General features: G+C 29.9%; 1 protein-coding gene across 1 annotated transcript; it reads left to right on the forward strand.

Annotated features, from left to right (window-relative positions):
* Positions 1–3,212: 3,212 nt before the first annotated feature.
* LOC102622147 (peptidyl-prolyl cis-trans isomerase FKBP12) lies at positions 3,213–7,456 on the forward strand. Its single transcript, XM_006494539.4, has 6 exons — positions 3,213–3,349; positions 3,385–3,535; positions 4,035–4,068; positions 4,191–4,252; positions 5,092–5,144; positions 7,179–7,456. Exons 2-6 carry the CDS (start codon positions 3,448–3,450, stop codon positions 7,278–7,280), a joined length of 339 nt encoding a protein of 112 aa, XP_006494602.1. The 5' UTR covers positions 3,213–3,349; positions 3,385–3,447; the 3' UTR covers positions 7,281–7,456.
* The last annotated feature ends 5,742 nt before the right edge of the window (positions 7,457–13,198 follow it).

Here is a 13,198-nt window from a genome sequence, read left to right on the forward strand (position 1 = left end):
AATTAGTGGTCTTGAAATTGGATCGAAGAGAAATAACTGCGGATTCACTTTTCGAGCCTTTTAGCATTACAGGCCAACCTTTGGAAGATCCACAACAGCAGCAACCCTCCTAGAGGGTGAATTTGTAGAATCTGCCTTGACACAAGTCAAAGAATATCAAACTTTTGCTGTCCTTATCATTCTGATCAATTGAAACCACCAACCATGGAAATCGAGCTGTAATGCGGGAATGTCATTAATATTTTCTTTGATTATAAATCTCCAAGATTTGCAAACAGCACTCATTCGAGCAAAATCTACTGCCGCATCTGCCTTGAGTATATTTTTCTCCCATATATCTCTTCTTATTTTCAGATGCAGATATGTTTTTACAGTTTTGCACAAACGGAACAACAAAGCAGCAATTGGGGAACGCTGATATGCATTAAAAAGTATTTGTTAATTTTCTATTTGCTTAAGGTTTTGTAAGAAAAAGAAAATTAAGGTTGCACTGCTTTAACGCTTCTTATTATAACCGTATTTGTTAATTTTCTAGCTAAGATAGAATTTTCCTTCTTATTATTTTTGTTAATGTGGAAAAGAATAGGTAAATTAGAGGTTATCTTACAATTAAATATTTTCAGTCTTTTTTACTAGTAAATTAATTTTTTTAAAGTTTTTAATTCAAAATTTCTTTTAGAAGAATTTGGATATAGTGCAGAAGTATGTCGAGGGTGTTTATAATCATTTGTGATGTGTATATGCTTATATTTTATAATAGTATACGGTTAAATTTAATTATTTCTTATTTAATCACTATAATGAAAAACTCAGTACCAAACTTAGCTCTACTTATTATGAATCCAAATTCTATTTTCAAATCTTAGGGTTCTTGCTTTGCCAAAAAAAATTTTGCTTACCAATTATCAGTAATTTTGCTAAAAAATAAATTGTTCGGAGTTGTTGACTAACGCTAATATAGTATTCAATGATGCTAAACATCTCAAAGGTATGTCGATAATAATATGTTCAATAATATTAAGCATATCAAAAGTATATATCCTAAAATGTGTATTGAAGTTGAGGAGGTGTAAAGTAATGTGGTATTTATTAGATAATTATTAAAGTAAAATCATCCTAATTTTTAAATTGCGATTTTAGGAAAAAAATCAAATGTAACATAAATCAAAATGATAACCTTTAAAAAAAAAAGTGTGTAAAGTCATATCAATTTTTTAACTCTTATATTCTTCATAACTCAACTTACGTGGTCAATTAAATAAATTTTTTTGAAAACTATTGGTTCAAGCGACTTTGAAACTTTGGACTTACAGGGTAACTCTTAATTTGTATGAAAACATTCACAATCATCTTATGACTGAAAATGGCCTCTCTCACTTGGCATGATCCCAGGGTTTGGCATTTGTTAACCAAGATTGGGCCGACCCGAAACTCGAGCCCAACATGGTCCATTTTGCATCTCTAAAGACTAATTTCTGGGTCTAGATCCATTTCTAAAAGACTTGTGATATTTGATATTTCATTATCTATCATTACCCTACACTAATTACTTTTATACTAATATATAATTTGTAACCTAAAAGGATAAATAGTATTTAGGTGCACTGATATGATAATTTTTATTAATATTTAATTTAAATAATCTAACTTTTTTTAATTTTTTAAATTATTATCACTTCTCAAATATTACATACTCAACTTTTATAATCGTGGAAAAAATCAATTTACAGCACTCAATAGAAGATAATAAATAAATGTCAAATTCTTTTTTGATAATTATGGTAATAATTGATAAAAATTTTAAAAAGAAAAAGAGAAATTATATTAATTATGAGAGTTTTTTCATATAGATTTTATAAGTTATATATGGTGGGTGCTTGAAGAAAAATAAAACTATCTATATCTATATATATATATAAAGTTGGGACTTGAGGAAGTGATGTGGCATCACCATTTCTCATCTTTGTATATTCTCTATTATCTAATAAATAGAGAACTTTTCTTTCAGATTTAGCTTTTCATCTTCTCATAATTAATTTGATTGTTATTACACAATAACAATTATGTAACAATTTTAATGAGGCATATTCTTTGTAATGAACATCAAAGGGGGAGTGTTATGAATTTATTAAAATAAATGTAGATGTTCATAACATATATCTCTTAGTCTCCCCACTATCTCTCATTAGCAAACTTTAGCTTCCCTATAACTCCCACTATCTCACAAGGAATTATGATCCATAATTTTTTATTAATTTCATAGAATGATTATATAACTATAAAAGGAGAACTCATCTTTTTTTTTTGTACACACACAATTTGAATGAATAAAATCACTCTATAATATATTCTCTCATTTTATTTTTTATCTTGCATTGCTTCTTTATTTGTATTGCTGGCTAATAGCTTTTTTTTGTTTTTTATAAGGCTGCCTCATTTTAAAAAAAAATTAATTCATATTTTTTATCAGTTTCGTCAAGTGTAAAGTAAAAAAAAAAAGATAATACTAAATTCTTTTTTCAAAGTCGCGTGAAGCGCAGTTCTATTTTCTAGTATATATATAAAGTTGGGACTTGAGGAGGTGATGTGGCATCATCATTTTTTATCTTTGTATATTCTCTATTATCTAATAAATAGAGAAATTTTCTTTTAAATTTAGTTTTCATCTTCTCATAATTAATTTGATTGTTATTAAACAATAACAATTGTGTAAAGATTTTAATGAGGCATATTCTTTGTAATGAACATCAAAGGGGGAGTGTTATGAATTTATTAAAATAAATGTAGATGTTCATAACATATATCTCTTAGTCTCCCATAACATATATCTCTTAGTCTCCCCACTATCTCTCATTAGCAACCTTTAGTTTCCCTGTAACTCTCACTATCTCACAAGAAATTATGATCCATAATTTTTCATTAATTTCATGGAGTGATTATGTAACTATAAAATGAGAGCTTATCTTTTTATTTTGTACACACACAATTGGAATGAATAAAATCACTCTATAATATATTCTCTCATTTTATTCTTTATCTTGCGTTGCTTCTTTATTTGTATTGCTGGCTAATAGTTTTTTTTTATATTTTATAAGGTTGCCTCATCTTAAAAAAAAATCAATTCATATTTTTTATCAGTTTCATTAAGTGTAAAGTAAAAAAAAATAATAATACTAAATTTTTTTTAAAGCCACGTGAGTGCGATTTTATTTTCTAATAATAAAAATAAATTCAAAATCTGGTGGGATATGTTGATAAGAAATCGAAAGAATATAGTGGCCCAAATGTTAGTACTTTGATAAAAGGGGCAAAAAAAAAAAAAAACTGAAAAGGAGGTAATAAATGAGCCGATTATCACCTATCAAAAAAAAAAAAAAATGAGCGGATTATCAGATAACCATTAAAAAGAGTTACCAGAAAGTCAAAAACCCTAAGACAGAGAAGGAGATGGGAATAGAGAAGCAAATTTTGACCCCAGGAAACGGTCCTAAGCCGGTTGCTGGTCAGAAGGTTACCGTCCACTGCACTGGCTACGGTTAGTTTTTTTTTTTTTTTTTGGTTGTCAACTTAATGCATTTTTTGTAAATACATCGAAAGTTTGGTAATGGGTATTTGCTAATATTAGTGATAATCATATTATTTTTTTTTTTTTGTGAATTTTTCAATGGAGAGGACATTATGTCTGATCTTTATATTTTGAGTGTGTGTGCATATGTATAAACCGAAACCTCTTATGATTCTGTGAGTTTAGGCACAAGTAAGGGATGATAATCGCTGACTTTTCTAAGTGTGTCACACATATTTAACTTATAGCTTTCAGTTTGTAGAGTTGTTATCCGTTATTTCCGTATATAGGTCTCGGTGAATCAATGTTCTGTGTTAATTACATATACTGGCATACAGTTTAACCTTGCAGGGTCGTGCTGGAAAAATTTGAGTGTGTCAAAGTAAGCTAATTGTGAAATGAGTGGAAGCTTTGTTCATATATAGTTTTCTTCTCTTTTCACACCTTTAAATATTTCTTTTTAATGCAGGGAAAAATGGCGATCTGTCTCAGAAGTTCTGGAGGTGAGGATTGTGTTATTGTGTTTAAACTATATTTTGAGTCTCAAGTACGATTTCTCTTTTATTTAAATGCTCCTTTCAAATATTACAGTTGGTTACTGTTCCATTATTTTTTACTTTTACAGCACAAAGGACCCTGGGCAGCAGCCTTTTACATTCCAGATTGGCAAAGGCTCTGTTATAAAAGGTAACTCTATGGTTTTTCTTTTCGGCTACTTTTTGAAGTCCATGATTTTACATTGTTTTTGTTCTGTTAACAACGAGAGGAATGAACACATTTAAGTTTTTAGATAAGTTATCATTTTATCAGAGTTTGAATGTTACGCTTGGAACTCAAGTTTGTTTCTTTATATTTTTGTAGCAAAGGCATTTTGAATATGGCAAATTAAATGTACTATATCAAAGAAGTGACTGGTGGTAGTGCTTGTTTTTGTTGCGTCCTTGACTGGCGCTTTTGCTTACAAGTTGCTCTGTGACCATTTTTGAGATGTGTTTATAACCCTTTTAGTTGTTTGTTTAAGCAAGAAACTAATGTCTTATTTTAAATTTTTAACCTGAGAGTTTTATCTTCCTGTGTGTCAATTATGCATTTTGTTGCTACTGAAGATTGTGTTTGTTGTGCATTGAAGATGTTTTATGTAACTCCTCTCCTAATGCCTATATTTCTTTGGTCATGTTTGCAACTCTGTAGTGCTGTTTTAAAATCATCTCCAAACAGCCTCTTAATATCTGAATTGATAATTTCTAGTGTCCTAGCTAATTTACTGGTTATTATTTATGTATCATAAATTATATTGAACACATAATCATTATAATCATAATTTTTTTTTGTCAGAAAGCATTTCCTTTTTAACTCTATGTCAAGTTAAGGACATTTCAGCTCTGAGATGACCACGATTTTTATATTATCTTTGTTCTTTTCCTTCTCATTTTGATACTTTGGGCATGATATTGAATACTAAGAAGATAAACTTTAAATTTATAATGTATAATGTGTATAATCCTATATGTTTGATTTATATGTAGGATGGGATGAAGGTGTGATGGGAATGCAGGTGGGAGAAGTTGCTCGTCTGCGGGTACTATTCTATTCACTCCTTTAAAATAGTTCCTATGTTTCTTTGACAATGTTAAAACATGATGTTTGCATGAAATAGAGCAATTTTAATTTCTAATTGAAATGGTGACTGTGATGCTTATGAAGCATATTATATGAAGATTATTGAACCTTTTGGGCCTTGGCAATAATTTAGAAAGTGATGGCGGGCTCTCCAACCCCCATTTCTTGGTTACATATATTGGTGCATGTTGATGTTTTGCAAATTATTTTCAGAAAACTAGTTGTTTCTTTGATGATACTACAATTTTTTTGTTTTCCTCACGCTAAGAAACAAAAGATTATATAAAGAACTATATGAGATATGTACAAGGAGTGGTGGGACTACAAATCCACAAAAACAGGACAAAAAGTCCCATTCTAAACAAAACACTCAAAAAACTAAATAGACCAAAAATAGCCCAAAACCCAAGAACAACACTGCTTACTAAGAATGCATTCCCTCCTAGGATACAGAGGCTTCCCATTTAAATAAAATAAAAAAGAAAGAGATATCTTTGAACTCAGCAGTAATTGATGCTGCCCAAAACTTCACTTTATCCCATAGGTGCAAAGGATCTTCCCCAGCTTTGTTATCAAAGATTCTCTGATTTCTCTGATTTCTTTCATTCCACAAGACCCAAAAAATAGCCAAGACTGCACAGTCCTCATACAACCTATGCTTTACCTCTCCCTCTCCCTTTTTAAGCAAGAAAATCTTTCCAATAGAAGAATGAAACAAGAGGCAGTGGCCGACCAGCTTAGATTAAAAGTCTTAAACAACTTAGACCACAAAAAGTAAGCAGCAGTGCAGTGTAGAAACAAATTATCAAAATTCTCTTATGTGTTTTCACAAACTGCACACCAATCTAGAAATATTTTCATATTAGGTCTTCTTTTTTTAACCATGTCATTTGTGTTGATTTTTCTATGAGCAACAGACCAAGCCATCATCTTCACCTTGGTGGTGACCTTAGCTTTCCGAATCAGGTGAGAAGGAGAAAATGAGGGAGCATTGACATATCTATGTGACTAAGAAAGTAAGATTTAGTGCACAAACATCCTGATTTATCTAAAACCCAAACTCTCTTATCCTCACTAAGATCATTAAGATAAACCCCATGTAGGAGCCCAAGCATCTCGGCACATTTTTCAGTTTCTCTATCTTTTAAGTTTCTAAGGAACTTAAAATCCCAACTCCACTGCATAACATGCTAACTATGGAAAACTCACAACCTCGAGAAAGCCTATATAATCGAGGGAAAAGATCATAGAGAGCAGCCTCCCTAATCCAACAATCCTTCCTAAAATCTAACTCTCTGCCGATTACCAACCATCAGCTTAATATTGGATAAAAAATCTGTTTTCCCTTTTGAAATAAACACTGGAGGTCATCTACTACTTCCGCCAACTACATCAGCTACATCCCAACCATTTTTATGCAACCCGTACTTGCTTTCCATAGTACAATGCCGAAGAGAATTAACTTCTAGAGGAAACCTCCATAACCACTTCCCAAGCAAGGTCTTATTTCTGTTAAGAATATTTCCTAACCCTAGACCTCCCTTGGATTGCAGTTGAGAAACTACCCTCCAACTGACCAAATGATCTTTTTTTTTTTTTTCACCCTTTCCTATGCCTTCCCACAAAAAATCCCTCATAGCCTTTTCTATTCTTTTAGCCACTGAAATTATTACACTTGCGTCAGTAAGATTTGGCCCTAATTGTTTATGGGAAATTATTGGATCTTTGCTTTTATGCTTTTCCTATTATTTTTTGATTTTTTTTTCCCTTGTGCTAATGTCTTCTCAACTTCAAGGATTATTTTCTTCATTATGATCTCCATAAAAGAACCTACTTTTGGGTAGATTCTCATTATATTCATTGCAGTGGTCAGAGTAGCAGTTGGTTTGCCTTGAGAAATAGTTGATGTGAATTTGTGAAAGCTGTTATCTGTGTACATAACTTAGATTTGTTTTCGTTTAACATCTTCTAATCCTCTTCAATGAATTTGTAGTGCTCCCCAGATTACGCCTATGGTGCTGGTGGATTTCCACAATGGGGGATTCAACCTAACTCAGTCCTGGATTTCGAGATACAAGTCCTGCAGGTAGAATAAGCACCTCATAAAGGCAGAAAACCATCTAGAAATTTTATGGTTTTAAATAAATTGTCTTACCATGGACATGTATGTATGTTATCCTGAACTCCTGATAAATATCAGATGGATATGTTGGAACGATTTTTTTTTTCGACGTTTTAATAACACTACATGTGCAACTTTTTAGCAACAAAGACTTCTTGTTAACTTGTGCATACAATTTTGTCGGCAGCCCCTGTCATACGGCTGTCAAGTTCTGGTAGGCTCCCAGATTGTTTTTATTCAAATGCCAGAGTTAAGAATGGTTTGAGATAAATTCAAGTGATGTTAGAGTAGGACTCCACCGGACAGAATAGGTCAATTGGTGTCGCCTCTACAGTTAAAACAAAAAGTCAAAGAGGAATTCGATCCTCTTTCACACCAATCTTGGAATGTTACATGTTACATGGTAATGGAATCTTATGAGATGCAGTTATAGGCTATTGGCACTTTTCATGAACTACAAAAGTTAATTGCTGGGCCTGATTGTGAACTAAAACACTATTGCCTTGCTAGAAAGCCACTCAAATAGTGGTTGGTTTCACGCATGCTCTTGCATGGTTGATTTGCACTCAATTCTTTTAAAATCATTAATCATGGCTTAGTCACTCTTGAAGGATCTTTTGGCTTTCCTCTTTATGTCAATCATTTGAGAGATTTCTCATTTGCAAATCAATTACTATTTGTTTCTAGTTTCTTTCTAAGGCTTTGTCTGAGATTGCTATTGAAACGGTGAAGCAAGCTTTTTTTAAATTTGTTATATTACAATTTTCTCTATTTTGACCATAATTTTGTAACACTACAGAAGTTATTGTTATAATCTTATTATTTTAAGAATTCCTACTTTATAAATCATAGCTCTCTCTAATGTGTTGTATTACAAATTATTACAATCACTATTAATTATCTGTATAAAAGTTTTTAATCTAATAAGCTCATCTATTTCCTTATAGTACTTCTATCTTTGTGTGGACAGAGAGCTAATTAATCTACTCAATTGAATTATGCCATATCAATTCGTACAAACCATAAGTTTGTACAAAAGTATATCACTCTATATTTTTTCTTGATTAAAACTTCATTACTAGACTAAAATTTTGTTTTATTATTTTTTCCCTTTCCTCAAATCACTCATATGTTAAATTTACCATTAAAACAATCAATTAGGTTTGCATTTTATCATATCAAATAGATTAATTATATGTTTTATAGGGTTAATTTGATTTTAAATATATTTTCGCTTTTACGTAAATTCTAAATTAATTGGGCCAAACTTTATATTACAGAGCCAATTCAGGTCATGTCTAATATAAAACCAATATAATTTGCCGTTCAAACCTCAATATCAAGGTTACATTTATTTGGAATCATCCAATCCAGTCAATATTACAATTGTTTTTCTATTTTTTATAATCGATCCCAGTGGGTGAAATTCTTAAATCAACAATCTAATCATTTTCATATAATCAATTCATCTTGGATGACCACAATGAGTGCCCATGCTTTGCTTTGTTGCAATGGAACTCATTACTACCTCCATTATTGCCTGAGCTGGACCTCTTTTTATTTTTTATTTTTTCAAAAAAGTTTGTTAATTGATGGAATTTTTCCTAATTAATTATTAAATTATGTTATATGATAATTAAATAAGTAATTCAACCTAAAATGTCAAAACTTGCCTGAGTGCACGGAATTAAGAACAATCAAGTTTTATTGCTCCTAGAAGTATAACCGAGTGATTTTTAAATAATTTTATTTTACTAGCATTTTGAATTCAAATCCTAAAAAAAAATTAAAAATTTAATTTCGAGTTGCACATTCTATCATTTTTAAAAATGTGATATAAAATAAAGTTTAAGTTCCTGTCGTATCGAATGCAACATTCGGATTGTGGAACACTTAGTACTGCTAAATACATGCATATTGAAAAGTTAGGAGGCAATACGGTATTAACCACTAACGAAAATTTTAATACTCATTTTTTTAATTAATGATTCTTTTTCCTTTTTCACTTTGTACAATTTTAATTAATTAAAGTGATTTTAGACCTAAACACTTAAATTAATGGGTTTAGTTCAAAAAATTTTACTTAATTTAGAGAGCGTGGAACAAAATTATTTAATTAATGAAATTCAAACTGAATTTCCAAAGATAATAAATAACATTTTTACTACTAAATTTTTTTTATAAAATATAGACAAATTCTTTTTATTTAACTCTTTAATTAAAGTATAATTAAAAAAAAAAAGAGGCCTAAGGCCTTCCCTAAGTACGCCACTGTCACAATCGGTGTCGCCACTTAGTGCACTAATAAAGTTTGAAAAAGATTAAACTTTTGCATTATAGCAATTAAAATAATTCATTAAAGGTTTTTTATGCTGTCAAGCTCCATAAATATTTCAATCTTTTAAAAAAAAATCTAGATTAATCTTTATGCACTGCACGCTTTTGGTTAGCTTTTTGTCATATAGATCTCTCAATTATTATTAAAAAATATATACCACAAAAATATTATAAATAGCAACAATTTAGTGGAGGGATGCAATGCGTTCGTGAATTAAGCTTGAGATTTCTTATAATTATAATGTTCCACTCATTACACATGTTAAGAGTGTAAAAAAAAATGCATTTGTATAAAGTCGAATATCTATTTTTTTTTAATTGCATAAAACTAATTCTCAGATTACAACTCATATTATATGAGATTTATAACCGATATTTACAATCAGACAATTATTAGAACTAGTTTACATTAACTCTTATATATCACTGTCTAAATTTTACTTTCTCAAAATATTCAAAGGGTGTCTACTCCACTCACATTTGGAAAGGGAGAAGATTGTCTTTCACTTAGTTATATACCATAATTAATGAATAAAATAAGCACTTATATGCGTCGAGGAACTCAAACCGCTGTACTCACAGTTGTGAGTGCATGGTCCTGACCACTGAGCCTTTGAAATTTTAAAGGTGGAAGACTAAAAAAAATAATAATTTCATCATTGCTCACCCTCTTATCTTTTTTGTTTTCTTTAAATCAATGTAAAATTTAAAATTTTAAAATTAACTACATGAAAAAAAAAATGTGCGTTTGAAGTTCAAGACAAATAGTATAAAGCAAGTTACAGAACTACCTCATCCAAAATTTGTAAAAGCATTTGATTTTGACATTATTTTATAAGCATATAAGATTAGGGAAAATCCCTTAATTCCAGCAATCACATATGGGCATTTTCTAGTGTCGCCAAAAGTGGAGACCCAATAATCTATTGGTTGTGCAGTACCAAACTGTTTCCTTCACTCTAAGCGACGTGGGAGGAAATTGAATTTTTTTTTTATTATTCATAATTTATTAAATAATACTTAAATTATTGGGAGGGTTAGATTAGATCTCTCCAATTGTATGCAAACTTTCTCTCTCATTTTGTTTTTACTTGTAGTTTCTTTTGGCTTTTAATACACGAGGACCATATATTGGAATTATGATTGTTGGGTGTTATACACTTGATAGTTCTTGAAATAAAATCTAATTGATTCTTGATGACAACGTTCGCTAATTTGTGGGGTCAATTGGATACCTAAATGAATGATATCAAATTATCAAAAATTATGAATGAATGTGGACTAGATTTTGGATTAGTGAAATGCACATGTTTATGTCTCTGTGACTCATGTTGTTATTATGATACTGCTACATGCTTAGATGTTGGTGACAAGATTTGGTTAAAGACAATTAGCAATCGACATGCGGATCAACTGAGTGCTTTTATGGTAAAAGGTCAAAAAAAGAAAGATAAACTAAATACTAAAATAGTCTTAAGCATCTCTAAGAAGGTTAATTGTAGTCTTATTTACATTATTTTTTAGTAAAGAATGATAAGAGTATCATCAAAAGATTTTTTTTAATTTAACTCTTCAAGTATTTATTTTGTCATCGTTGATAAATTAAAGAGTGAAAAATAAATCATCTCTTAAAAAGTTCTTTAAATAAAAATAAATTTATATTATTTTAATCAAATTTTTCTCTATTAAAATAATAACAATTATAACACTTCTCTCTTTAAAAATAATGAGATAAAAAATAATGTAATACTAAATTAAATACTCCAAAAAACTCATTTATTTAGAACTCTTTTTATTGAGTTAGCTTTTCAAATAAGTAGTAAAGTATGATTTAAAATTTTTTTTTACGATACTCTAACATAATCTTGTTAGAAGTAAAATGTAGATAGCCGAACAATAATATGTGGATCGTCCTTCTTATCATCTTGTAGGATGCTTCGTCAATGAGAAAGGCACATAAGCAAGGCCAAGAGTCTCCGAAAAAATCTTGCAAACAAAAAGAGGAAGGAACCTCGCCAGTCCAACTCTATGAAGGATTCCTTTCGGAAATAGGACACCCATTGAAAGTATGAAAAATGCGTATTGGAAGTGGTATGGATGCCCATCAAGAGTACGAAGGTGTGTGCTTCTGAGAGAAGAAACCTGTGCACCTGACTTTTGGAAGGACATCTATTACCGACCACCACTTATATCTAAAAGGGAACTAATGATATTCACCATCCTACGTAACTTCCAAGCTGGCGAAGAATAAGGGAGAAGTATAAAGAAGCTTTTTTTTACGTAGTTTTACTATTAGTATTGTGAAAAATATCTCCTATGGTAGATGGTCTGGTGAGTTCCCTCAAATGTAGGCCGCCCGAGGCTGAACTACGTGAGTCTTTCGTATTATTTAGACTTATGTCTTATTTCAGCTTGTTTATAATATAAGAATCTGATTATTATTTTCTCCCAGATTTCCCTTGTAGAGTCCCAGAGAGTGTCCTCAAGATTGTTCTTAAACTGATCTGTGAGGAACCTTTGAGCTTCCCCCAAATAATAAGCGTCTCTCCTAAGCTCTCTTCAGAGCTCTTTGAGCATTCTAATATTTAAATGTGATATAAGACGTTTAACAATCGTATCACAAACAAATTAAAGGGTAATTATCATTTTTTTTTTAATTTGAAGAAATAAACTTTGATAAGAAATAATCACTTGTGCCATAGCCTAGCGGTAACCCACCTTTTCAATAAAGGATTTAAGGTAGTGTTTACTTTCTGGAGTGGGAGTGTGGAGTGTGGATTCCTCCCACTCCAGTGTTTACTTACCTTAAAAAAGGGGGAGTGGGAGTGAGAATTCGTGGGTCCCACTTAATTTTGGAGTGGGTAGTGGGATTCCCACTCCCATGGGGAGAGGTGGGAGTGGGAATCCACTCCCCCCTCTTCCTATTTTATCTTTATAATTAAAATAAATAAATAATATTTAATAAAATAAATAAATAAATAATATCATATTTAATAAAATAAATAATATCATATTTATTAAAAATAATAATTACATCATATTTATTAAAAATAATAATTATATCATATTTATTTTATTAAATTTAATAAAATAAAAATAAATAAATATTATATTTAAATTAATAATACTAAACATTAATTTTAATAAATATTATTTATTTATTTATTTAATAATAATAAATATTTTATTCTAAAAAAATATTAATTTTGTACTATATTATCAATAATAATATTTCATTTGTGTTGCTATTATTAATAATTTTTATTCACATAATTTAAATTAAAATTAATAAAAAAATATGATTTACATAATTAAGAATATTAGTAATTATTATTAATTTATAAATATAATAAAATATTTATTTTATTTTTCAAATATATTTTTTTATTAATTTTTTAATTACAAATTATAATTCTGTACATAAGGATAAAATTATAATTTAAAAAAATTTATTCCAAATCCAAGACAAAGTAAACAAATAATTGGGATTCTGATTGACAATCCATACTTTCATTTAGTCTAAGTAAACACCCTACTCCCACTCTCACTCTACA

This window comes from Citrus sinensis, chromosome 8 (genome assembly GCF_022201045.2).
Source record: "Citrus sinensis cultivar Valencia sweet orange chromosome 8, DVS_A1.0, whole genome shotgun sequence".
In the NCBI taxonomy this organism is placed as follows: Eukaryota; Viridiplantae; Streptophyta; class Magnoliopsida; order Sapindales; family Rutaceae; genus Citrus; species Citrus sinensis.

Coding starts and splice junctions, on each gene's coding strand:
- LOC102622147 (XM_006494539.4), top strand. CDS start 3,448: ATGGGAATAGAGAAGCAAATTTTGACCCCAGGAAACGGTCCTAAGCCG. Junction 4,069..4,190: donor CTGTCTCAGAAGTTCTGGAG/GTGAGGATTGTG, acceptor TTACTTTTACAG/CACAAAGGACCCTGGGCAGC. Junction 4,253..5,091: donor CAAAGGCTCTGTTATAAAAG/GTAACTCTATGG, acceptor ATTTATATGTAG/GATGGGATGAAGGTGTGATG.